This window comes from Varanus komodoensis, unplaced genomic scaffold (genome assembly GCF_004798865.1).
Source record: "Varanus komodoensis strain SLA01 unplaced genomic scaffold, ASM479886v1 scaffold35, whole genome shotgun sequence".
Classification (NCBI taxonomy): Eukaryota; Metazoa; Chordata; class Lepidosauria; order Squamata; family Varanidae; genus Varanus; species Varanus komodoensis.
In genome coordinates, this window is record NW_025335856.1 from 6,207,422 (window position 1) to 6,233,553 (window position 26,132).

General features: G+C 48.6%; 3 protein-coding genes across 7 annotated transcripts in view; 1 reads left to right on the forward strand and 2 right to left on the reverse strand.

Moving 5' to 3' along the window:
* The window catches only part of LOC123028103 (beta-galactosidase-1-like protein 2), a 47,732-nt gene extending 40,937 nt beyond the window's left edge, over positions 1–6,795 (reverse strand). For 3 of the 4 annotated variants that reach the window (XM_044439619.1, XM_044439622.1, XM_044439621.1), the window contains exon 1: positions 6,617–6,795. In XM_044439619.1, the coding sequence (XP_044295554.1) occupies positions 6,617–6,795 (179 nt within the window). Of the gene's footprint in view, positions 1–5,416; positions 5,537–6,616 lie in introns of those variants that run through there. The other variant, XM_044439620.1, reaches the window with a different exon arrangement.
* A 2,617-nt stretch (positions 6,796–9,412) lies between these two features.
* Positions 9,413–17,416, reverse strand: ACAD8 (acyl-CoA dehydrogenase family member 8). 2 transcript variants are annotated; one of them, XM_044439666.1, is made up of 11 exons: positions 17,250–17,416; positions 16,271–16,371; positions 15,513–15,682; positions 15,325–15,434; positions 13,954–14,030; positions 13,325–13,462; positions 13,023–13,158; positions 12,793–12,890; positions 11,987–12,139; positions 10,819–10,921; positions 9,413–10,279 (listed from the first exon to the last, which is right to left on the reverse strand). In XM_044439666.1, the coding sequence occupies exons 1-11, from the start codon at positions 17,347–17,349 to the stop codon at positions 10,227–10,229; spliced, it is 1,239 nt and encodes a 412-aa protein (XP_044295601.1). In that variant the 5' UTR covers positions 17,350–17,416; the 3' UTR covers positions 9,413–10,226. The 2 variants fall into 2 exon arrangements, with proteins under 2 accessions (XP_044295601.1, XP_044295602.1); XM_044439667.1 differs by having other exon boundaries at positions 17,189–17,261.
* Positions 17,417–17,615: 199 nt separating this feature from the next.
* On the forward strand, positions 17,616–25,542 carry THYN1 (thymocyte nuclear protein 1). The gene is made up of 8 exons (XM_044439658.1): positions 17,616–17,838; positions 18,634–18,707; positions 20,028–20,248; positions 21,445–21,513; positions 22,101–22,193; positions 23,286–23,381; positions 23,763–23,913; positions 25,313–25,542. The coding sequence occupies exons 2-8, from the start codon at positions 18,665–18,667 to the stop codon at positions 25,357–25,359; spliced, it is 720 nt and encodes a 239-aa protein (XP_044295593.1). The 5' UTR covers positions 17,616–17,838; positions 18,634–18,664; the 3' UTR covers positions 25,360–25,542.
* Positions 25,543–26,132: the final 590 nt, after the last annotated feature.

The window sequence follows — 26,132 nt, forward strand, 5'->3', positions numbered from 1 at the left end:
CACTGAGAACGAGCTACAGTGCATGCTGCAAGGCCGAGTGCAAGGGATACAGACTCACTCTAGGCTAAGCTCACGGGGAAAGTGGAAGCACAACACCGCTAGCAAGAGGGGGCGAGCAAGGACCGCGAGGTGGCCTCTTCAGGGCTGGGCTGGGCTGGGCTGGGCAAGGGACATGGAGGAGGACGGCTAACCTACAACACCGCACCACAGAAGCCAGCTGCAGACGGCATGGGCAGTACCTCTGTACCGCAACATCCCCACAGGCCTCTGAACGAATGAGCAGGCAGGGATAATACCTGGAAAAGGAAGCCTGGATTAAGCACAGGGCAGCAGAATCATGGCGGACCTCAACAAGAAGTCTAGAGCCGTTTCACCTCCAAAGGTGAAAGGTCAGGCACCAAATGCCAAATTAGCATTCTCCTGTTAACTAGCACTTTGTCCGTGTTCTGGGTGCTGTTGGTGCACGGAAACCATCTCGGGTAGGTGGGTGCAAATCTGACAATATCTTGAAGTCCAAATGATTTACTTAAAAATGACGTGTTGTCTGGGAAATCTTTCAAGAGCCACAAACGTGATGAGTGCCACAACAAAGAGGCGGCACCAGATAACCCACATAAAACTGATCCAGGGCAGCTAGAAAGATTCAGCTTTGAAGAAGCGGCATCAAAGACCATTTCAATCTAGGACAAATAATGACTGATGGAAGACAATCATGTTATCCATCAGAGGGTTTTTGTGGCTATTTATATATACTCCACCTATGTGCTCCAAGGTCAGCACAAGCTACTATTAGCCTAAAGCAGGAGCTGATTTATAGCACAGGTGATCCGTCTTTCCTTGCCCATTACTTTTTATGATGGACAAGGAATAGCTATATTATGCGCAACACTTGTTTAAAGGCTTTAAATCATACCCAGCTAGACCGTGGCATCGCTCTCCCAGCACCTCCCGTCCCTCCCGCTTAAGCCTGTGGGGGAAAATCTTCCCCTGGCAATGACTGATTTGGCCTGGCGCTCTCCCCTTCTCTCTAGTTGTTCTGGTGCTGCCGCAGCTCAGTTTTGCAGAATTAAATGCAAAACGCACCTACAGCCCCTTGCAAAATGTGCCTGGAGACACCCAGCTGTCAAGGTAAACTTGCTGAATCATCTTTGTTCAAATGCAAATCACATCACTTGCAAGGCTTGATGACAATCAAACTTGAGATGCACTTTACAATATAAGGAATACCTACAGCAACCCGTGTTGCAGGCCCAGATCATGCTTCCCCCAACAAACCCAGAATGTTGCCATGTGTGATTGTTCCTAAATTGTTTGTTTATTCTTTACTTATTTGCTTCAACTTTTTATAGACTGTCAGGAGAGCCACAAGGCTCTCTGGATGGTTTAAAGCAATTAAGTGACAATTGCACAAAAACATAAACATTCTTGGACATTTATCAACAGATTCAATAAATTACTCAATGGATTTCATGGCTGAGCAGCAACCTAAGCATGAGCTGCTCCACTCCTATTTTGACCCCCTAATAATTGCATCATATTGGTTTTCATTAGCTTGTTGGCTTATTCCCAATTCTTGGTTTATTCCCAAATTATTGATGAGGGGAACTGAAGCATAATAACAGTTCCCAGAGGGGTAGCCTTGCTCATCTGTTGCAGCAAAAACAACCAAGGGCTTTGTGGTGTCTTAAGGAGTAAGACATTTATTCTGACATGAGCTTTTGTGGACACTCTTTTTCATCAGTTGCACCTGCTGAACAGCATCCATACCACACGATACTTCATTGGTGTGAGCCATTAAGAGTACAGATTCCCTTGAAGAGGAATCCCATGGGAAAGAATTAGAAAATGAAGTAAAATGCTCTAAAAACACTTGGAAAGAAAGAATCAAGCACCTGGATTAGACAGGCTACCCAGAGAACTATTGCAAGCTGCAGAGACTGAATTGCTCCAAAGCTTAATAAAACTATCCCAACAAGTAAGGAAAACAAAACAATGGCACACAGGTGGGAAATATTCAATATACATTCCAATTCCCAAGAATATATGGGAATATATGGGAAATATATGACAATTGTACTGGAGAAGACAACCATGCTAGGGAAAGTTGAAGGCTGCAGAAGACCGCCAAATATGAGATGGATTGATTCCGTAAAGGAAGCCACAGCCTTTAGTTTATGAAGGCTGAACAGGACTGTCAAAAACTAGAAATTCTGGATCCATCAAGTCACCATATTTCAAAGACTTGACAGCACATAACAATAAATACCATCCATTCTGCAGGTGAGTGGAGAATTATGCCAGGTGTTTCCTGACTCACAGTCTACTTCTTAACCCCTATAGCATCTTGTACCCTCCAGATCTGGGAAATGCAATCCAACCCACCTGGAAGGCATCAGGCTGCAGAATACTTGATTATAGTATAGAACTTGCAGGGGACAGCTACCCAGGAGACCTACTGATGCCAGCTAAATGGCCGTTCCTTCCTCCAACAAATCATGGGGTTGCTGAGGTTGCTGGGAACTCTCTATGACAAACTGCTAGTCTTCCTCTCACAGAACTACAGATTGGAATCTTTGCAGAATGCACAATCTTTGCACGGTGGAGAGATGGCAACAGTTGTCACAAGCAAGCTCTGGAAGGCAATCTGTATGGTTTAAGCCACCCCAGAAACATATATCTATTGATGCAACCAGATTCAGAAAAAGAAAAAAAGAAAAAGAAAAACAGTGTTGAATATAGACCCAGTCATGTAAACCCCACAGCCAGGAAGCTCAGCCAGGCAGCTTTGGGACAGGCCCAGTATCAGAGCTTGGCCAACCTCACAGTGTTGCAGCAAGAGCTGAACGTGTGACAATGACCATAGAGGCCATGTGAACATCTTGAAAATAAAAAAGCAATAAGCAAAATTCTACTGATAAACCACACTCACTAAACAGCCTAATCTTGCTATCCAAGCTTTAAAAAACAGATATTGATCATTTATAATTAAAGTGTAATAATATGCATTATAATCACACATGCTTATGTACTGAATGTCTTAGGAGCCAGCAAAAGTACCAGAATGTTATTTCTCGGCAGAGGCTGATGTCCTCAGGAGCGTAACAGCACTGATTGATTGACCTTAAGATTTCCCCACAGACCTCAGGGCTCTGCTTATTACTCAGCTTCAACAGAACACAGCCAAGGATGCCTACAACATCTTTCCTTGGAGGAGAATAAATCCAGAAGAGGTGACAACTGGCAAATATAAGAGCACAAACAGGGAGTGGACAGTGGGCAAAGAGGAAGAACCGGACAGGCTGGCCTCAGGCACATGCAACTTCCCAATCTAAGAAGGGAATCCACAGGAATAAAGAAATCCATGCCTCTGCCCCAATGGCTGGATCAGGAACATTTGGCATAAATCAGATATGCATCCATATGCATGTGTGAAAGATGATATGTTTGACCCACACTGCATTGCTCTGAATGGGATTTGCATTCAAACAAAGGCTTGTCTCCATTAATGCAACTATTCTCATATTCATGTCTTGTTTACATGATGCGTCTACAGATGAATCAAAGCTTAAAGATTCTTGGAAGGTTGGTGGGAAGGGAAATAGATCAGAGGGCTTAGAGTGCAGCAGTATCCTAGCATATATCAAACAATATGCTAAATTAGCATAATCTGTCTCCACTTTCCCCATTTTGATCATGTTATTCCCTTCCTGTGGTCAAGTTAAATTGAAGTCCCCCAAGTCTGGAAGAAAGGCCAGTCAATTAAAAAAAATCTGAAGGAAGCATGCAAACGAGTGTCTTCATTCAGAAATGAGGCTATGCCAAGAATATTCAGAAAACTAGGTTCAGGGAATAGAGGCCAACCTTTTCCACTTCTGTTCTCATGCTGGTAGAGGAGTAAGCCCTCTTCCTTCTCCTCTATTTTTCCTGCATATTTTTCTAGTACCAGACAGCAAGTTCAGAAAAGCTGCATGAAGCTTCATAAAAGGGTGTAATACTGCACATATTTAGACGGGGAAAAATAATCCTACAAGCCTCAGCACGGCTGACTGAACCCACAGCTTGCTTGGCCTTTATGAACAGGTTCCGCATTGCTATGCAGAACAATGACAGAAACATTACAAAGTATGTATTAGTTATCTGTAAGTGCTTTGAGCTAAGGACAGGGCAAGACAATGTCTTGAAAGGCCAGTCTGCAAATCAAAAACTAGCGCACAGGTCTGCCATATGGCAGCAGGTGAGCGCGCCTTCTTTTTAAAAACATCACCGCAAGGATGCCAGAAATAGCAGGATGACACATAGCCGTAGCATGCCCCGAGCTTCAAAATGAACTGCTCTGAGCAACCATCAATCAATCTGTGGATGGACTTCTTAATTACACTGCTGCTAAGTTGAAACTTTAAAAACTTCAACCAAGCTAATTTACTAGCTCTGTCTCCTTGAATTATAGCTAAGAAAATCATATTATAAACCCACATAATCAGTAAGCATAAACGATCAGATCATAAAGAACCAAAGATGATCCTCATCTTTTCTTTCATCTCCCAGCCTTAATGAAAAGAGGACTGACTCTTTGATTCATACATAATATCACATGCCATTTTATTTCAGATTATTCTAAGCCAAAGTAGCTACCACTACAATCTTCTAACTCAGTTTAGAGTCATATTCCACAATCATGCTCTGAACGTTTGGGGGGGGGGATTTTCCCTTTCCCAATGTGATTATCTGAGATAATTTAAATTGCAATACTATACCAACTAACTTGGGAGTAAATCTATCTGAAGTCCACGGTGGTTTCTTCTAAGTGAATTTATTTAGGATTACACTTCTGGGAAGCCACATCCTAGAAGCTGACAAATTGTGTTACCCAATTGACTGTTTCAGAAAGTTTTTCCTAAATTAAATGCATCCACTTATATGGAATTTGTCTATGCTTAAATTGAGTTAAAGCTAATTAAGCTAATTAAGTTTCATCAGTATGGGACTAAGGAGATCTGGGTTCTAGTTACAACCCACCCATGAAGCTCACTGGGTAGTGACTTTGGGCCAGTCACAGACTCTCAGCCCAACCTACTACACAGGATTGCTGTCATGAGGATAAGATGGAGATGAGGAGAAGAATCATGTAAGTTGCCTTGATTCCTTGAAAGGAAAAAAAAGGTAGGGCATAAATAGACTGAATAATAAATCATGTTAATATAAGTGATTCTGTAAACTTCACAATGCAAAAGAAAAAAAGATATATCCATTAACATTTTCACTCCCAAATAATTACAACTTTCAGAATATCAAATACTAAGCAGAAAATTGGGGAGAAATCCTGCTAGATCACAGCTTGGAAGGAAGGGATTACTTGTCCCTTTCAACACACCGATGCAGAAAAACAACCTGCGGCTGCTGACCACAGGTCACTCACCCTCCTGTCCCGCCTGCTGTTTCATAAATCAAAAATCCTGGTTGGAACAGAAGCGAGCAGGAGAGGAAGGGCTGGGAAGGCAGAAATGCAATGTCAGCAAGGACTTTGGGCTGCAAACTGGATGGGTGACAGGTGTTGTACCTCGGACCACTCGGCATGCTTCAACTGTTGTACAGAAATGAAATGGATGACGGTGGTGATGATGATAATAATAATGGCATCAAGAATACACCATCCTTCCCAATTCCACGGCTTTATTTCTAGGGATCACAGTGCTGGTGGACAAATGAAAGCTGGGGGGGGGGGATCATTTTTAAAGCAACTTGCAGATGCCATTTTTTCATTAAGGTGCCTGTAAAACAAGTGTTCCCTGCCTCCTCAAGGCAACCTGTTATTCTGGAATATGCCTTCTGCATGAGCTGCAAGGCACTTCATGAGATGCACAAAGGGGGTAGGAATATCCTTATGGTCAGCTTCAAGCCAGACTTGGGCCTGCCACCACGGAACTTTTTCTAATACAGAACAGTCCTCTGCAACCCTCCAAGCAGAGGACAGTCCCCTGAATATAAGACACCTGGCCAACCTATGGCGAGCAAATCCATTCCAGAAAGAACTTTTACTGTTGCAGCTCTCGCCTTTGCTAAAACTAACAGGCGCGCCGGAGGAAAAAGGGATCGGTGGGGAACACTTCCAGCACGCTGCTCCCTTTGCGGGGGGGAAATCCTTCCCGCATGCACTCTAATAATAATATATTATTATATGCACTCTAATGGTCCCGAGCGCAGCTTGCAACGAGGGTGGAGGCGAAGACTTGCTTGCATTTATTTGCGCTGAGTACACAAGCGGCAAACCCGCATTTTAATCGACGGTCCACCCGATCGGCGGCACGTGCGCAGGAGAGCCCCCCCCCCCTACAGGGGGCACCTCCGATTTGGCAACCGGTGCAGGAGGCTTGGGCAGGGCGGGGAAGGGAAGGGTCCCCAGGCTTGAACCCGGGACAGAGGCGCGCTCCTCCTCTGAAGCCCCCTCCCCGAAAGCAGCGGGGGGGAGCCGGGCTCTGCGCCCCCCTCCAGCCCGGGGGGGGGCTCGCGCGGGGAAGGGTCTCGCCTGCCCCTCCCGCGGGGAGGAGCCCTCCGAGGGGCGTGCCCGCCGGGAGGGAGGGCCTCATTAGCATGCCCCGCCCCGCCGCCGCCCCCTCACCTGCGCAGCACCACGGCGGCCAGCAGCAGCAGGAAGAGCCCCCCCAGCAGGCGCCGCCGCCGGCGCCCCCCGCAGCTCCACATGGCTGGGACGACGCCCGGCCCGCCGCCGGCCTCGTTGCCACGGTCTCCGGTGCCCGCCACCATTGGCGCACCGTTACTGGCACGGGCTCCTCCCATTGGAGGAGGGCGGCCCTGTGCTCGGCCGCCATTGGTCGCCGCCGCCGCCCTTTCGATTGGCCGGGCTCCCGCGTCGATCAGCCTTCGCTGCCCTCCCCACCCGTTTCCCGCGAGCACTGTGGCGGGCGGTGCTCTCGCTGGACGGCGCTTTCTGCACATGCTCAGGAGCTGGGCTGGAGCAGGGAGCTCTGCCCCGGAGCGGTTGCAGTAGTGCACGCTGCAAGGTACAGCCGTGGTTCGTTCTGCCTGGAGCGGCCCCAAAAGGGCCCTCTGCGTAGGGTCAGCAGCTGGGCTAGACCAGGGACCTGCTCCTGGAGTGCATTCGTTACACTTACGGTCAGGCTGAGGTGGAGCTGCTGCAGGCCCACAGCCAAAACAGAAGTTCTTGGGGGTCCGAACAATAGTGGGGGAGATTCTTCTGGTTTGCAGGCCTTTTATAGACAACAGTGTTCATTATTGAAAAATTACTTGCTAAAAAGGGGCAACAGAAAAAATATTAGGAGGGCAGAGCTCCAGAGGCCATCCCTGGCTAAGCGCAGTGCATACTGCTCATGCGCAGAAGCAACCCACTTATTTCAGCACTGTACTTTCTTACTTAATATGTTTACCAGGCAGTTCAGTGGGACTCATGCCCAGTTAATGCAGTCAACAGACTCCCATGGCACCACTTCTGCAAAGGTCAGCGAGGGAAAGTGCAAGATCCCCATGCTTTGCAGATAATGCTAGAACTGTTTCCTTGGAGAGCTTTCATGCACACAGGGGCATTTAAATATGCAAGCTACAAATTCCAGTCTCAAGCATACCTTCCAGGAAACTGAAATCTTCCAATTAAATGGGTCATAACTCCATAGCAAGTCTGCTTGGGCAAGGAGGGGGAGTAGCATCATGATGAGAATGGCTGCATCTTTGCTACCCAGAAGAAGCCATTCCTGAAAGAAAGCTTAAAATCTCACCTGATCTGATTTGCTCAGATTTTGGCTGGTAGTTCTACAATCATCTTGAACAGTTACTGTCTGAATGAAGAAGGTCCATGTTAATTTCTGTATATTCACTCCAGTGTGAATATGGTTTACTGACTGAAATCTAGGGTTTTACATTGTTAGCTGCTCTGGAAACCCTTTGAGGGCTCATATAAATGAAACATGGGATCTGCAACCAAAGATTACCATGCTGAATACGTCAGCTCAGGATCCCAGTCATGCCCCCTTCCAGGATACTCCATTCCACCATGGTCTTCATCCCTCGCTCCACCCAGCCATCAGTATTCTGTACCCATGGACATCTCCACCTTCACAGGGCTCGTTTGGTTCCCCACCCCGAGAGATGTGCTCTCCTTCCACAAACCAGCCTCAAGCCTGCAGATACTGTCTTCTTGTGCAAGGAAGGCACCATCCGAGTTACATTGGGGTCCATTCCTGGTGAAGGCGCCTCCTCTTAGTATTTAGGATTTATGGTAAATTTATCCAAACTGGACAAACTCTTCATAAATTGCTCTACCTAACTGTGTGCAGAGGAGAGACTTAAATTGCGTTAATGCACATGAGTAACTATCACTTCCTTTTCCATCACTGTATTACATGTATGCACCACCGTTTCAAAGCTGAACAAACATCCATAGAGTTTGACCAGCTTCCAGGCACTCTATGGGAAGGACAATGGGGGTGGTGAAGGGTTCCCCACAGAGGTCCGCCTGGCGCCGTCATTATTTGTTTTTTGGCGCCAGGCTAAGACCTTTTTATTTCAACAATATTTTAACAATTTTTAATATCAACTATAGGTTTTAATTCACAGCCAGGGTGAATCTGGATTTTATTTGCCCTATTTGTATTATGTTTATTTATTATTATTTATTGTATGTAAGCCGTCCCAAGGCTCATGCGATGGGACAGCATACAAAAATTCTAAATAATAATAATAATACTTCTTATGCTGAATCGCTGAAAATTCTGAGGCGCCTGCTTGAAGCTGCAGGAGAGGCCAGTCTGAATGTAGTCCAAGATTTGGCCTTGCTCTCTCGAACGCAGCCTTCCTCAGTCCGATGCCCTTCGGGTGTGTTGGCCTTCAGTCCTCAAAATTCCCTGCCAGCATGGCCAATGGATACTTGAAGCATTTCGGGAGGGAAGAGCTGGTGTGGCGGGCGGGAACTGATATGTTCGTTCGTTCACAAGTTTGGAATATGGCTGTGCTGGACTAAAGGAAGTAATGAGTGGGAAGGGCAAAGCCGACACGAACCCTGACTAAGAAGACGCCCCTTTGTAGTGAACTGGAGGACTTGCGCTCGTGTGCTTCTGCCAGGTCGCCAATGCAAAAAAAGTTCTGAAATAATCGGAAGAAATGTCAAGACTCCACCTGTGCAAACTGCAACCTTTAAAAACTATTTCCAGTCTGTACCTTGTCTCAACTTGCTATGGATCAAATTGATGCTGGGCAGGAGAGAGAGCAGGGAGCAAAACAGAATAAAATCTACAAGGTTGAACCAGAAAAATCTGTTGAGTTTTCAGTCTCCAAAGCAAAATTCTTACATTCTTATATTTTCAAGGCAAAACCCCCCACTAAAAATAGCAGCAAATACAACTCCTTTGCTAAAGTTGATCACTTCCAAAAAAGAAAGAAAAAATCAAAATGTGTATTTATTGATTCTGGCATTGACAAGAAAAAGACAGAAAAACAGTCCAGATCAGCACCTCTGATTTGTTGCATTATTAGATGGTTGGATTTTGTGCGGCTGAGTCTCTTGTGCATCAAAAGACTTCTGTGCTGGGACCCAACAAGTCTGATGTTAAGATTAATTTGCACCACATGGTGGGAAGGCAGCCCTTTCACTAGGGCTGGAGGCAGACTGCCTGCCAGCAAATGGATCTACCCTCCCCAGTTCCTGCCACTTGACCTAAAAAGAGAAGATGCATCTTGTGCGGGGGGAAAGGCAGAGCTTAAAAGGTCTTTTTCATTTTGTGAGCCTTCCTCCCAGGATAATCTCCAGAAAATGTGGATTTAACAAGCTTACCCTCTTCTCAGCCCATACAGAACCCAGGATGGATAAGTGTAGATGGACTGGCCATCCAGTCCCATCAAAGACCATACTCATCTCTGATGCAGAATGGTGGCAAGGGTCCAGGCTGGACAAATTCGACCAGCATTGCTTTTGTTTTCCACAGGAGCCACAGCAGAATAGGCCATGTGGCCTAAGGCTGGGATTTCAGGCACAAAGAGTTCAATTTAGGTCAGTCATCTTGCCTTCCTGGGGTAAACTCTTACCATGGCCCGGCACAGGAAGGTGCATGTCTAGCTGTGTCCATTGGACCTTAGGCTGGAGGGGCTGGGCAAGAAGAAGGCTGTCCCCAGCACACGTCCCTGTCTTCTTCCTGGCCCATGATCATGAAAGCCACGTGCAGCTACTGGAGCACAGAGAGTCTGAAGGCCAGCTCCAAACATCACGCTTGCAGTAGACTCCTGGCCACAATCATCCTCATGACTTCATTGGTGCCTTTAGCCAGAGAGAAAAGACAAGAGAGGTGTCTTTGTTAGTAAGGAATACTGTGTGTATTTGGGTTTGGATTTTACATGCATTGTAAAAATGCAGACAAGGACATGGAAACCTAAAGATCTCAACTTTCTTGCTGTTTTCTTTCTTTTACATATAAAAGAGAGGGAATCAAGTCTGTAGTCCTCATGGAGGCAAAGCTTGAAAGTACATAGGCAGTATCCATTTTACTCTCTGTTGCCGGCTAGCAGCAAACCTTTTAAAGCAGGACGTTTTATAGCAATTGAGTCAGAATCAAGTCCCCCAAGTGCCAAGTCTCACAAGAGTCTAATTTGGCAGCTTTGTGCAGAGTTCGGAACACAGTGACATCTTTATGCAATTAGTTCACGGCACGATGCAGTTTGCACTTAACTCACGTTAACCTGGCTGTCAGCACATGGAAAGAACGAGAGCAAGTGGCTGCAATTCCAGCAACCCAGGAAGAGTTATGGAAATGAGGCAACGCAGTGGCCAAGGCTGTAGACAGCGTCTCACATTTTTACCTTCCAAAATCTGGTGCACTCGGATGTCTCGCACAAACTGCTGCACTGCGTAGTCCTTCAGGTACCCGTAGCCACCGTGCATTTGCAGGGCCTGGTTGCAGATCTGCACAAGAGCGGATAAACTGAGTCAAGCCCTAGAACGACAAGACTGGCCTCTGGGACTCCACAGCAAGATGGAACAGGGACAGAAGTCTTGGAGTTAAACGCTTTAAAAACAACAGACTCTTCTTAAAGCAGAGACCTGGTAAGTCTTACCTTGCAAGCCTCGTACAGAGCTTTAGCTAATTGGAGCCAATGGAAGTGTACTAAATAAATGAATACAATACAGTGCACTAAGCCTAACGCAAGTTGACTTTGCTCATATCCTACTGGTTTTGTTTTTGATTGCTTTTTGATCCTATTGCTTTCTATTGTGCAATGCATCTGGAGGGCACCAAGCTGGGGGAGTTTGTTCTATTGTTTGCACACCATTCAGGGGCATCTTTATCTGCTTTTAAACAGAGAAGCCACCTGTCTTGATCAAAATGCAAGGCTGACATCTAGTGGCCAACTCTAGTATCGAATCCATCTTTCCAGGACTTGCGTACGTATATTCTGCTTTTTTTCTCCGCTCTCCTCTCCCTAAAATAGCAACCACAAGCAGAAGCTGTAGACAGCAATAATAAACTTAGTACTCTCTCCATCTTGCTGCCTGCTATTGCTTACCACAACAGTCAACACAGAGCGTGGCTGCAAGCAACACTAGCAAGCAAAAATCCGGTGCCCAAAAGTTACTACAACCCTGCGCTTGCTTGCTGTTGCGAGGTGTAGAACAGAGAAGTGGAAGCAGGGCTGAACTCTCGCTCAGGGGTCGAACACGGGCTTTGCAAGCGACATGTCCCATCCCCGGCATCTCTGCTGGGCTAGGGAACGAATCCAGATGGAAGCCCTGGGGACCACTCGCTGCCAGTCAGTACTGAGCAGGACAGAACCGTCAATCGATCTGCCCTTGCCCATCATTATTATGACACACAAAATAAGCTATGGAGGAAGCCCCAAGTTCCTGGAAGGCGATGTGCGAGCCCGATTCAAGCAATGGGCCCGGATCAGCAGGTCCTTCGGGTCAGCATGCGGCGAAGGGGGCTTCCTCGCCACCTCCGGTGACGGCACCCAGAAGAGCTCCACCTACCGCAAAGCACTCGTCCGTGGCAAACAGCTTGGCCATGGAGCACAGAGCCACGGCATCCTCCCGCTCCTCCTGCAACGCCTGGGCCGCACTGCGCACCATCAGCCGCGATGCCACCAGGCGCGTCGCCATCTCGGCCAGCCGGAACTGCAGGTACTGTTGAGCGAGAGAGGAGGGTGAGCCGGGGCTGGTTCTGGGGATCGGTGAGCCGGGAGGCCTGCCGGGAGCCACCTGGCTCGCCCAGCCATTCCTGCCTTCCACTGCCCCCGGAGCCGAGTCAGGGCCTACCCCATGTCCAAAGCAGCACAGCAGCCGAGCATGTGCGTCGCAAGCGTTCACAGCTTCAATCCCAAGCCTTTCCAGGGAAAGGCCCTGGGACAAAACCCTGCAGAGGCTTTGCCATCGGCACAGAGGGCGTGCTGGGCAGATTACAGCTTGCCAGGGGCTATTAGACCCAGAACCCCTCCTACTGAGCCGGCTAAAATTGGTGTCATTTTGCCTCCAGCCAGCAACAGGCTTGACGAGGGGGCAGATGGGCCAGGTAGTGTCACCAAGAACTGCCCTTTTGAACACACAACTCCATTGCTGAGCACCTCCACTGGCTGCCTGTTTGCTGGTGGGCCAGCACCAGCCTGTAAACGTCCCGGTAGCAGCACCAGAAAGCTGGCAGGGAATGAAGGAATAGTTGCAGCAACTGTATTACTAGATGTTTGCTAGCAGACGAGGGCAAAGGGACATGGGCTCTCCACTCTGTTACCAAGAAGGTGGTGCAGGTTCAGGAGCAAGAGGTGTTTGCAAGAATAATTCACCTGATTGCTCGCCAGGGGCTCCCCAAACTGCTTGCGGACATTCAGATGGTCCCGAGCCAAAAGAACCGAGGCATGAGCTGCACCCAGAGAACAAGATGCTGCAGGAGGAAAGAGGCAGGGCTTCTGTTATGTACTGGTCTCCAGCAGCCCATCCCTCCTTTTCTGGCCCTCTTGCCACTCTTAATGGCAGCTTCGAAGTAACCACGAATGAATAAAAGCAGAAGCATTACCAATGTTAATCCTCCCTCCATTTAGGCCTTTCATGGCGATGTTGAAGCCCTGCCCTTCCTCTCCTAGCCGGTTGGCCACCGGAACGACGCAGTCCTCAAACATCACGGCTCGGGTCGGCTGTGAGTTCCAGCCCACCTGCACAGAGGGAAACCCAAGAGGCCCTTCATGTTTCACCTGTCCCCAGACGCCACCATCCACCTGCTGCCCGTGAGCTGCTGCCCCTGAACCTTGCCACATTCTACACCACCAAACTGCTTCCGTCGATTTCAAGCGGACACGAGAACCTGCTGTGTCGCCATACCTTCTTCTCTTTTTTGCCAAAACTCAAGCCCGGCATCCCTCTCTCCAGCACCAGGCACGAGATGCCCTTGGGACCTGGCCCCCCCGTACGGCACATCACCACGTACAGGTCTGTGTCGCCACCACCGCTGATGAAGGCCTGCAGGGGAAGTCCAAGAGATGAGTCACTCAAGGGAAGGCGGCGAGAGACAGGAGGCTTTCGGCACCCGCTCCTTCCTTCAAATAAAAACATTGCCTGGCAGTTTTACAGAGGGAGGTGAGGGCCAAAGAGGGGCCATCTGAAAGGCTGGCTATTTGCCCCCTCTTCCCTCTCCATCCCGTCTTTCCTGTGTGCCATGTCTTGAAACTTGCAGGGATAGTCATTTTTCTGATTTCATGCAGACTGGTCTGGGAACCTTTTCGGCTGGATGCAAATATTTCGTATAAATAAGGAAATGGGAGTTTGCCCTTTGCTGATCTGCAGTTATTATCGTTTGGAGCACAGAAAAACTATATAGGAGCATTCCAAAAGGATCTCTCACAGTAAGGACTCCCAGACTCCTGTGCTAGGAACTAAAAAGCATTGTGGCACAGGGAAAAGTAAAGGAGGAAGGTGCGGCCCCTTTCACGGAGAGTGGGGAAGACTGGTACCTTGGAACCATTAAGGATGTAATCGTCGCCTTTCCTCTTGGCTGAAGTTAGCAAAGAAGCAGCATCACTCCCACTTCCTGTTTGAGAAGGAAAGAACGGCAATTAAAATGCAGATAAAATAACAGAGCATGCCACTCATCATTCTAGTTACCCCTGCTAATATTCCAAATTATAACTTGCTCCTCCCCCTTGAGAACTGAGCCTTGCAGACAGATCTCTTGGCTCCCAATTTCTCATCTCTGAGCAGATCGCCTTCCTTGGCAACTGTTCATCTCGTCACCAGCTTGCCTTTCCTAGGCCTTGCTTCCCCCGCATTGGATCTATGTCCCCAGTTCCACTCTCACTGTTGACCCAAACTCACAAAGTGGCCTAAGGCAAGCCTCTTTCCCTCTCAGCCTTAGTCCCCCCTTCTGCAATATGGGGATAAGAATCCTAATTTACCTTGCAGGGTTGTTCTTTGGGTTAATCCGCACACTTGACAGTTAATAAAAGTTTCTGTCATCACCATCATGATTCATTTTGTTATGCCTCAGAATAAAATATACTTTCACCCATTTTCTCCTTGCAACTGCCTTAAGAATTTGGTTAGGCTGAGACAGAGTGATAGGCCTACGGCCTTTGAGCAAGCCTTGTGGGGTCTGAATCGAGATCCCTCTTGCTTAACTCAAATGTTCTCATCCAGTATCTCACACAGGTTTTTATTTATTTAGTTTATAAACATTTGTGTATACAATTCACTTAGCTATGATGGGTCTTTGAATAGTTTACATTCAATAAAATCCCAAACATAATACAATATATGACAACAAAGTGAAAATCAGTAAACATTCCAATTAAACAATAAGCAAAGCAAATGAAACCATTTATAAATAAACAAGTGATGAATACAAAATCCCAATAAAAGCAAATCAAAACAAGAATTGGACCAAAAGGGAAAACAAAGCCCTCACAGTAGATACTAACAAAACTTTGCTTGAACATTAACATGGTGTGTGAATAGAAAAGTTTTGCCTGGTGCTGGAACATGAACAGCATTGGCTGGGAAGCATATTCCATAAATGAGGCGCCACTACCAAAAAGGCCCTTCCCCAAGGATCCACCCTCTTTACACCCTTGAAAGGCGGCTCCCAGGAAAGGAGATGATCTTTCCAAAGATGCTCTTAAGGCACAGGTAGGCACACATGGTTCCTTCAGATAATCAGGTCCTAAGCTGTTCAGGGCTTTGTATGTTATTACAAGCACCTTGAAGGTTCACAGGATCCTCTCATTAACTTGGTTAGATCTAACACTGAGGAGGAAGATACTGATGCCTTGGCCAGGGATCCCCTCGGTTGGGGTGGTGGGTATTGCGTTCCTCCCCGCGTCCCTCACCTGGCTCAGTCAGGCAGTACGAGGCGAGCTTTTCCATGCTGCACAGTGAAGGACAGTATTTGTGCCTCTGCTCCTCGTTGCCAAAAGTGTCGATCATCCAAGCGCACATACTGCAGAGGCAAGAAAGGCAGGGCGGATCACAACGTGGACCTTCCAACCTCAGCGTGAACCCTCAGCCCGATACTCACTTGTGAATGCTGATATAAGCTGTGGTACTGACACATCCCGTGGACAGAGCCTCAAAGATGACAGAAGTGTCGAGCCGGGAGAGTCCGGAGCCCCCGACATCCGGCCTCACGTAAATCCCACCAAAGCCCAGCTGGGCTACTTTCCGCATGGTTTCCACGGGGAATATTTCCTGTCAATGCAGATGGAGGGAGATGACACAATTGCATCTGCTGGCATGGCTAAGATTTATTGACTTGCTTTCTGAAGTGGACTCCCGTTTTTCTGTCCCATAGAATCAGCCTGTAAAAAACGTGCTTGCCAAATACTGCCTTACTAGTTTATCTTTCTCAGACTAAAATCACAGACACACATACCTAAAACGATTCCCTGCTTAATTCAATATGGCTTCATTTTGAGGTACCTCTGGAGCCAGGAAAGGCAATATTCAGCATCGTCTTTATATGTTCAGCAACCAGATGCAGCAAAAGTAAGCAGTGCCACAGATATGGCAGGCTGGGGAAAGGGAAATGTCCTCCCAGATCTTTTCTATAATCTTTGGAAAAATCACATCTCCTTCCCCAAATTTTCCGGGGGAAAAATGTTTTTGCTTTTATTTCATTTTGCTTTTTAATTTTATTCCCCCCATGCCATTTTGCCCTTCACATTTGTGGGCAGATCCAAGCGATGCCAGCCAAGGGCAACGCGCTCCCATCCTCTTTCTTGGCAGCGGATTAAGCAGCCGCTGCATATTAAAGATGCTACTTGGTTGCTCACGCACCTTTTCATCCCACTCAGCCATGTGGGGGGCCATTTCTTTGGCAGCAAAGTCAAAGGCCACTTTCTGGAATTCCTTCTGCTCCTCGGTCAAGCCTACGGAGGCTAGAAGAGAAAAGGCTTTCAAAGACAATCCAGGAAAAAGGGAAGGGAAGGAATGGCTTCCAAGGTCCAGTTAGGTTAAAAACCTCCACCTCATCCGCGCACTAACGATCCTGCTTATCCAAATTACTGAGTGGCTTCAGGTATTTTTTAAGACGTTGCAAACTCGGGTCAGCCTCTTTCTCCCTTTGGTGCCACCAGGTGCACACCTGGACCGCTTCAGCCATGTAATACCAGGGGGCGGCCACATTTGGATTTATATCCCACATTTTTTTTGCTAAAGAACTCAACACGGCATTTAACAGAACCTGACACATTCCCTCCCTGGAAGTAAGGTTCACTGTTTGCAATGACGCTTCTTCCTTCCCAGGTAAGGTCGTAGAACAGTATCCTGTGAATGCTCACTCAGAAGTGCATCCGCCTATATGAGGCTCACTTCTCGGTAAGAGGGCTCGTCCCCTCCCCCGCCCCCCTTTCCAGGATGCTCACTTGAAAATCCGATCAGGCTATATACACAATTTCCTGAAAACGCCTTCAAAGTGTACCCGGAAGGGATGGCACTTGAATGAACACTCCACGCGCGCAAACTCTGGCAAGGGTCCTTGAGTGCCCTCGGGGCAGGCAGGAATTCGGCAGGTGAAGCATGCCCCTTTCACAGTATTTCGCGGCCAAAAAGCAATATCCTCTCCCTATCACTACAGGGTGGCATGCAGCGGGGGAAGTCTTCGCGCCAGCAGAAAAAAGACGGAACAGCTGTTGCATTCTCCTTCTCTGCAAGGAGAAATCCAACCGGTAATGACTTCCTCCCGGCATTGCATACCTCCTTGCAGCGACAAGCAGGGCAGCCCGAGTTTCTGCACGCATCCCTGCGGGCCCCTTACGGTCTATGCAGGAGACGAATCCTCGCCGCCCCCACGGCGGCTTCCGTCCCGGGCTCCTCTTCAGCGGGCCCCACAACCTGCCCCAGCCTCTCCAAGCCATGGCAAGCGGCTCCGCAGCTCTCCGAAGCCTCCCCTTGAGCGAGACCCCTGGAGGCCGCTCTGCATGATGGGAGTTGTCGTTCGCGGCTGCCGCTCGCCGCCCTCCATCGTCTTTGCTATGACAGCACAGCGAGACTGCAGGTCCCAGCAGAGGCCGCGAACGACCGCGCGCTTCTGGGAGTTGTAGTGCCGTTTCTCCTGCTAGGGTCTTCCCTCTGATTGGTCACAAGTCGGGGATGCTCTTAAAGGCATAGCTGGGTTTTGCGTAACTATTAATTGACCGCCGAATTAAATTGGGAAGGTGGTTAGCGTTGCAAGAGGAATTTTGATTCTTCTTCCCTGGGATTTCAGTCCTGCAGGCAACCGAAAGCTCCGGTTTGTAAATTCGGGGGAGAGCTGCTGGTGCAGACGGAGCTGGAAAAAGGGCATAGGAACATTGAAAGGAGTGGAAATTTGGGCAATTGCGGAGTTAACGTTAAATATTTTTCAGGTAATGTAACCATCCCCGCCCGCTCACTTCTTCGGGTTTGGTTTTGCTGTGTATTTCATTTGCTCTGCTACATGATCGGGATGCATCTTGGCTCAGTTGCTTGAGTTACCTAAACCTATTTGCTTTGTGCCTCCTTCTCTGGCGGACTTTGCATGTTCTGTGTTGGCTCGATTGCAGGCAGGGCAGGACAGCATCCAAACACAGTAAGGGGATGCCATTTTTGGCCAGCCAAAATGCCAGAAAATAGTGAGGAAGCTTTTGACTGAAATCTTCTACAGCAGTGGGTGCTGAGTGAGATAACAAAGGGGGTAGGAGGAGACGTCAAGCACAACACTGTGTAATTACTCAGACGTAAATTTTACTGAGCTGCTGGGTTATTATTTTCAGGTAAGTGTGAATCAAACGGCTGCCTATAATGAATCAACAATAAAAGGTCTAACTGGGTCACATTTCAGGAAAGTCTTAAGATGTCTTGGAAGCATCTTAAGAGGCTGCAATCCCACACCTAGTTAGAACTAAGCCCATTGAATTCACTAGACATGCCTCTGATCTGTAAGCTTGTGCTGTTAGCTGCCCTTCTGTATTCCAAGTTCGCAGAGTGTATTAGTTGCACGTATTCAAAGCATGCCTCTTTAGTCATCGGGGATGGAAACTGTATCTCTGTTTCTGCTTATCTATTTCTTTAAAATGACAAAATGAAGCCTTGGAAGCACCCAGATCCTCTGCCCAACAACACAGCTGTGTATTTCCTATGCTTCCACGGAATTGCCCCATGACATGAGACCCTTTTCACAGGTGCCAGACCAGCCCACTTCAAGGCAGGAGAATGGCTGCACTCAGGAAAAAAAGAGGCAGAGGAGCCACGACAGGTCTGTGTGACAACCTTGTGTTGTGGCTATTGCATGTGTTACTCTCGCACTGTGGCTTGCAAACAAGGGAAGGTCCAGTTGGGGTGCATCTCAGTGTCATAGAAACATCCAGTAGTAGGGCTGGAAGGGACCAAGAAGGCCATCAGGTCCAACCCCCTGCTCTTGCAGGACGCCAGTTTACACCATTCCGCTCAGAGGGCTGTCCAGTTTCTTTTTGAATGCCTCCAGTGTGGGAGAGCCCACCACCTCTCCAGGCAGCTGGTTCCATTGTCGCATTGCTCTGAAAGTGAGGAAGCTTTTCCTGATATGTAGCCTGAATCTGGGTTGTTGCAACTTGAGCTGATTTTTCCATGTCCTACACTCTGGCATCAGCGAGAAGCCTTGGAGGTGCTGACAGAGGGATATCATGTCCCCCTTCAGTCTTTTCTCAAGGCTGAACATGCCCAGTTCTCTCAGTCTCTCCCCACAGGGCAGTGTTTCCAAACACTGCATCATTTTGTTGCCCCCTCTGGACCTTTTCTAACTTGTATTTCCTTAGTAATTTCCGTGTTTTGTCCTGCAAGAGGTGCGGCTCTCACTGACAAGTTCACTCTGAGGATTTGAGGCAGTGCGAGGGCTCCATCTTGTGGCCAAAGGCGAGAATAACGGCTCTTGCCTCCAGAGGCTGCCTCAACAGCAAAGGGTCTAGGAGGAAGTCTAAAAGGCCCGTGAACCAGGAGCACCACAACCAACTCAGAAGACCTTCATTGCTTACAGAGCTCTTCCCTCAGGGGTCTCAGGTGGAGCTTCTAGGGGTCCCATAGCTGCAGCAGGCTGTGGGTCCAATCCCGCAACTACCAGGACTATTATCCTGACCTCTGGTCCTGGAGCTGCCTCAAATCCTGACACTGAGCAGCTGGAACATCAGGATACGTTTCAGAGGAACACAAGCAATGGCATCTGGATTTTACATGCACCAACCAAGCAGCCTCTAAGAGACAGCATCTATTTCCATGCCCAACCACTAACCACATGCGAGAAAGTGAGAAACATCCAGCAGGGAAATGATACTGTAGTGAGAGCTGTTGCACATTGGTCCTTGCCCATCCAAACTTGCAATTTTCCATCATTTACTCATCGTTTTTCAAAGTAGATCTGCAATAATTTGTTGTTTGGCCTTTTAATTTTGAATTTGATTGAATTTCATAGTAGAAATTAATGAAAAAATAGAAGGGATGAAATGTTTATAGTTTAAGTCCACGGAGCGAATATGACTCTTCAAAAGCAAAACATGGTCTGGTAAATCTATGATGTTCTCTATTAATTCCTGATTGCTTGAAGGTATAAAGGAACCTGCTTTGAAAGTAGAAAAATCTGAAATCAAGGAAAGCCAAGAACCCAGGTCATCACGAGTCAAAGTGAAAAGTTTTGCTTCGAGTAACACTGGAGACAAACCCAAAGGAGAAGCCCAGGCTGAAAAAGTGGGGAGCAAGAAGGTCTACACGCATTGGCTTATGAAATCTGAGCCAGAGAGCAGGTTTGAGAAGGGAGTGGATGTCAAAGTAAGCAAGCCATCTTCTGTGATACAGCAGCGTATGGTGCATGTGTCTGCCTTCCCCATCCTGCACTTTCCTGATGTTTTAGATGACAGATCCACCCACAGCTTAGATCGTCCGGGGCAGAGCTACTGAGCGTTTCAGTCCAAAATCATCACTGGTTTGGGGAACGTGGGAACACACACGTGCACACACCCCTCTGTGTGATGTAGAGTAACGGTACACCTCATTTGTACTAGTGCCCTTGCTGAATGGAAGCCAGAACTGAGTATCCATTCAGGGCAGAACAGAGAGGGGCAGTCCCCAGCCCATGGCCCGAATTGACCTGTCTGCCCAGGTCACCCAGCCAGTGGAGGTGTTGCACAAGGCCCCCCCCCTGCACTGCTACCTGCCCAGAGAAGGGGGAATGCTTGAGCCAAGTGCGCCTCTCTCTTCACTGAGCTGGGAAAGGGAGGGAGAGCGAGGCTGTCTCGAGGCCTGGCCAGTGGAGGAAGGCGCTGGAAGAGCAAAGCCCGCTCAGCACTCAGTTGGCAATTGGAGGATTTTCCTGTGTGGCGCTTTTTACACAGAGGAAGGGAAAACAGGGCCAGGCGATGTCAGAGCATGGGATTCTGGGAAGGAGAGGGGCTTCTGCGTGGGATCTCCACCTTGATGCTATTTGGCCCTTCGGAGTAGTCCCCCTCCCCTTGGGACACTAGTATAGGGACGGTTTATAAATGCTTTAAATGAACAAAAACTATCAAAATGCTGTGGAAGCCCCCTGCAGATCGTCACTGTCACCACCAAGTATGGCAGCCTTGCCAGCCACTTGTCCCAGCTCATTTTGATAGCCACCTCACCTGATACAACACGGAGGGTCAGCTCATGGGCTGCAGTTGCCCTGCCAGCCGAGCTCCCCCAGCGATCTTGCTGGAAGCCTGGTCAAAATGCAGCACTGGAACTGAGACATCGCTTTGTGTGTATCCGTATTATTGCAGATTTTATAGGTAACCGAGCAGAAACTTTGGTGATCAGTAAGCGTAGCAGACTCTGTGTGCACAGATACATATAGCTATACGTCTACTCAGATGTAAGGCCTATTCCATGGGCTTTAGCTGCAGGTAATTCTGTGTGCAGGATTGCAGCCTTGATCAGTAAAATCTTAATGCAAAGATAGCAGTCCAGCCGCTCCAGTAATGTATGCTCTTAATTTGATTATTCAGTTTGGCATTGAAGACCTAAAAGCTCAACCCAATCAAACGGCAAGCTGGGATGGAGTCAGGAACTATCAGGTAAGGCAAGCAGAGCTTGTACATTGACCCATATGTCTTTGGGCTTAAAAGCAAGCCACAAAAGCCATCCAAAAAATCTCCAGTTGTTTCCTACAATGAAGGAACAGAGCAGCAAATGCTCTAACCAACCTGGAAATTGGACAGATGTCCACGGAACGGCTTCCTTTGTTCAGGCATCACTTCAAATCCCAGTGAAGGACACTTGACCGCAGATTGTTGTGATGACTGTATTCAGAAATTAGGCTTTCCAGCCTGCTGGCAAGCTGGAAATTGTGGTGTCATCCTTGAGCGAGCTGTTATTTGGGGTGCTGTCTGAATTGGCGCATGGTGGATCTGTTGGTGCTGTGCTGCGCGCTGACTACAGAAATCTGAAAGCACTTCTACATTACGGTTTTTCTTGTGCATTCAGGGATTCAGCTCCACGCCCTGGGCTTTTCACTAGAGCCTGTGCTAACCGTGCCTTGTCGACTGCTTAGGCACGATCCTCTCCTCTCAAACCTGAGGGCCTCCTCACAGGTTTGACATGCGCCGTAGCCCTTTTCCTTCAAGGTACTGCAAGAATGATCCTTACTCCGTTCCTTTGGCAGGCCCGGAATTTCCTGAGGGATATGAAAGTGGGCCAGGAGGCGTTCTTCTACCACAGTAATTGTAAGGCCCCTGGGATCGCTGGGATCGTCAAGGTGAGAGGGGGCTTCTAGCCATGCACGGCACGGCTGCAAGAACCTGTCAGTGTTCCGAAAACAACACGTTTTGGCCTGTGTTCCGCCGAGGGGGAAAAAGGATGCCTGAGTGGGGAACTGCTAGTGGCCGTCAAATGACAGCAGCTGTAGTACAAGGCGGCTGTGAATTCCCCATCTTGGGATTAATGCCATGAAATGGTTGGCTGTTGTAATCCACAAGAGAGAAATCAGACCTCCGTGATAGATAAAGGTAAAAGGTAAAGGTTTCCCCTTGACGTTAAGTCCAGTCATGCCTGACTCTAGGGGGCGGTGCTCATCTCCATTTCCTAGCCAAGGGAGCCAGCGTTTGTCCGCAGACACTCTCCGTGGTCATGTGGCTGGCATGACTAAACACCGAAGTGCGCAGAACGCTGTTACCTGCCCACTGAAGTGGTACCTTTTCATTGACTTGCATTTGCATGCTTTTGAACTGCAAGGTTGGCAGGAGCTGGGACAGAGCAACGGGAACTCTCTCCATTGTGCAGATTCGAACCGGCGACCTTTTGATCTACCAGCACAGCGGTTTAAACCACTGTGCCACCTGCAGTATGATAGATACTCAGCATTTTTATATCTACGCTGCATTTTTAGCGTTTTGCCAGACCAGAATTCCCAGGATTCTTTGGGGAAAGCAAGGACAATTGAGTTGGGAAAGAACCCACCTCTCCTTGCAGCGCGCACTGCCCCTGGTACCACCCGCTGTCCCAGGTGACGGTGGTTGAGCCAGGATTTTCATGCAGAAGCCTTGCCTTTGAAGTGCTGTATAGTCCTGAGACCGAAGAAATGAAAAGAAGGGCGGATGCTTTCCGTGTGCACGCTGGATGCAGGGTCAAGGGGCGAGCTGCACTCGTGAATGTGTCATTCCAGATAATATGGACATTCCTATGGCAGACAGATCTGGTGCATTGCTTCCATTGTGGTCCTTCTCAGCAGTCTGGTTCACACATTTAGGTGCGAGTCATTGGCACGTGTGAAGTCAAGGAAGCATCTCCCCCCCATCTCCCTCGGTCCATGACTTTCTTTCTCAGTCCTTGCTTCTGTCCCACATCCTAGATTGTGAAGGAGGCCTATCCGGATGACACCCAGTTTGATAAAAAGAGTCCCCATTACGATGCTTCCAGTACCAAAGAGAAACCCAAGTGGTCGATGGTAAGCCTGTCGAAATTGAAGCCCAAAACATCTAGAGGGGAGCAGGCAGGAGAATGCTAACATACCCCGTCCTTTCTAGAAATGGTGGAAGTGGCTAAATCTGTCACTGATTTGCTTGTTTACTTCAAGGCATCAGGAATACTTGCAAGAACATTTAGCAAGTGCAAGGATCCCCTTCTCCCTCTATGGGGGGTGGGGGGGGTGAGCACCACAATCACAAACTTTCCTTACTTTCCTGAAATCCAGAACGCGGCCTCTTCTGGCTGCAGTGTGTGTAACGGGACGGCTGGAGTCTCCTTGGAGGGATGGCCGCTGGCAATCGGCAACGCAGCTCTTTGATTAGCCACCTTCTCCAGTTGGATCTTCCTGCATTGTTTACAGGTCGACGTGCAGTTTGTGAGAATGACCAAGCGGTTCGTCCCCCTGGCGGAACTGAAAATTCACCACCAGAGGCACAAAGCATCTGGAGGGCCCCTGAAAGAGATGACTCTTTTCACAAGGCAGAGGCTCTCTGTCCAGCCCTTAACCGACGGTAAGGACTAGGAACCTGGGAGAATGATTAGAGGAAGTCTCAGAATGTTGGAAAGGGCACCTGTGCTGTCGGGTTTTTTGCAGCAGTCCAACACGCTTCAGCCCTCATGGGCCTTCTTTGGGGATAACTGTTCTTTTTTAAAAAACTACATTCTGTGAAAAAAGACAGAAATTTCAGAGATTTCTGCAGGCATTCTGTAAAAAATCGCCCCAAAGAAGGCATAGTTCTATACAAGCTGAAGTGTGTTGGACCACTAGGGAAGAAGTAGCTCCGTTCTTTGAACCTCCTGGGTCATGGCTCTTCATTACTGTGGGATGCTTTGGATGTCCTGTTGTTTGGCCCAGGAACCAAATGGCATCTTATAAACAAAGAGTTCGAGGGCATCTAGTCCAGCCCCTGTTCTGTGCCAGAAATGCTGGGCTCAGTGACCCCGAACAGATGGTCATCCAGCCTTGGCGTGAAGGCCTCCCACGAAGGAGAGCTTCAGATGATCGGTTTCGTGGCCAAAGAGGCCTCCATGGAGGCACAAGAGGAATTCACCCTCCTGTAACTGAAGCCGGCTGGGTCTGCCCGACCTCTGGGGCAGCACAGAGCTTTTGCCAGTTTGCATCTCGTTTGCTTGCTTGCTTTTCTCGCAGCGGACCATCGATGCTGCCACTGCCCGGGCTCAACAAGGGCAGCCCTGGAGCCGGCCCTGGCCTGGGCTGCACTCTGGCCCATGGAGCCATGGCTTGGTCCGGCAGACAGGCCTCTGCCTCCAGCCCTTAGAGGAATCCCTGCTGGATCTCCCGCAGTAACGGCAAGGATCCAGGGGCCAGGCCCCATGGCTGACGGCAGCAACCCACAGCGGTTCCCCCAGACCCAGTCCAGTCCCCTCCCCTGCGTCCTCCCAGCACAGAGAGGCTAAACTGGGGAGCTCGGTGGAGCAAGCGCAGCTTCTGCATTAGTCTGAACGGTGCTCCGGGGGGAGCCCGTCAGCGCACACGTCCCTCAGCCTGCCCCTCCCCAAGCATTCATTTGCACCTGCAGCCCACATTAAGGCTGATGCAGTTTTGATAAGCATCGTCTGTCCCCGTCCTGTAAGAGCTGAAGGGGCTCTAGAGATCTGCATCTCTGCCATTGGGTCTTACGTCCTCCTTGTCAAAGCTCCTCTGACAGAGAGCTCCAATCAAGCCGTTCCCAAATCTGCCCCCTCCCCACCCCCTCACCTGGCCACCTAGCCCTAAATCCAAGCCTTGGTAGGAATTAATGGAAGAACAAGCAGCAGCTTTCTCCCCTGCCGGAAAACTTAATCGGAAGGAGAAGTGAGCTGATGGAATTGTCTTGGATGCATCCCAGGGGGGAGAGAGGTAGAGCTTTGGGAAGTGACTTACCCCAATGTTTTCTTCCCCATTTCAAGAGGAATTTGAGTTTGTTTTGAGCCTTGAAGAGGAAAAGCCGCAGTGAGAGAGGCCTGTGATGCGCAGAACCTCTATGGGACTCGCCGAGCTGTTAAAAGAAAATGTTGCCCAGGAGCATGTTCATTAGCCGCCTGAGAAGCTGAAGAGTAGAGTTTTATATTCGCTACTGGTTGCCTTATTCTTCTGAAAGAAGTGGCTTTTTATTCCAAAATATATTCATTTGATGTTGGATGTTGCATGTTTATTGGAAAAATATACCCCATCCTTTCAGCCCTCGCAAGGGCCTCCATGGTGGCGGAGGCCTAGTTATGAAAAATATACTATTGGCACACCAAAAGCTGAGACCCAGCAACCATTTGGGTGGAAGTCTGCATAATTATACCAAACTGAGGCATAAAGGGAAGAAATTCGCCCACTTAAGAGTTAGAAGTCTTAGAAATGGAGCTAGTTGGAACCAGACCCTCTGCAGCCAATGGGATAATTGGGTCAGGACTAACCCAAGTCCTTCTGATTAGGGCCTGGCTCCATTTGGACTGTCTCTCTCCCCCTGGAAGCTGAGAGGGTAAGCATGGCCGATGAACCTTCTTCTGTCTAACCATGCATAGTATTGCACTTTTAAAGTGCCGCCCCATTCCTATAAGGCAGCAACAAAGAGGATGTTAGTTCTTCTTTCCAGGTGCAAATCGGTAGGGCCATCACGGAGAAATCTCCACCCCTAGGACCAGCCAGCCTCATGGTTCTTGGTTTGGGCCCCTGATGCCGATCTCGATCCATCTATCTTTATTCTGAACCAAGTGCTTGCAGAAGGCTTTTGAAATG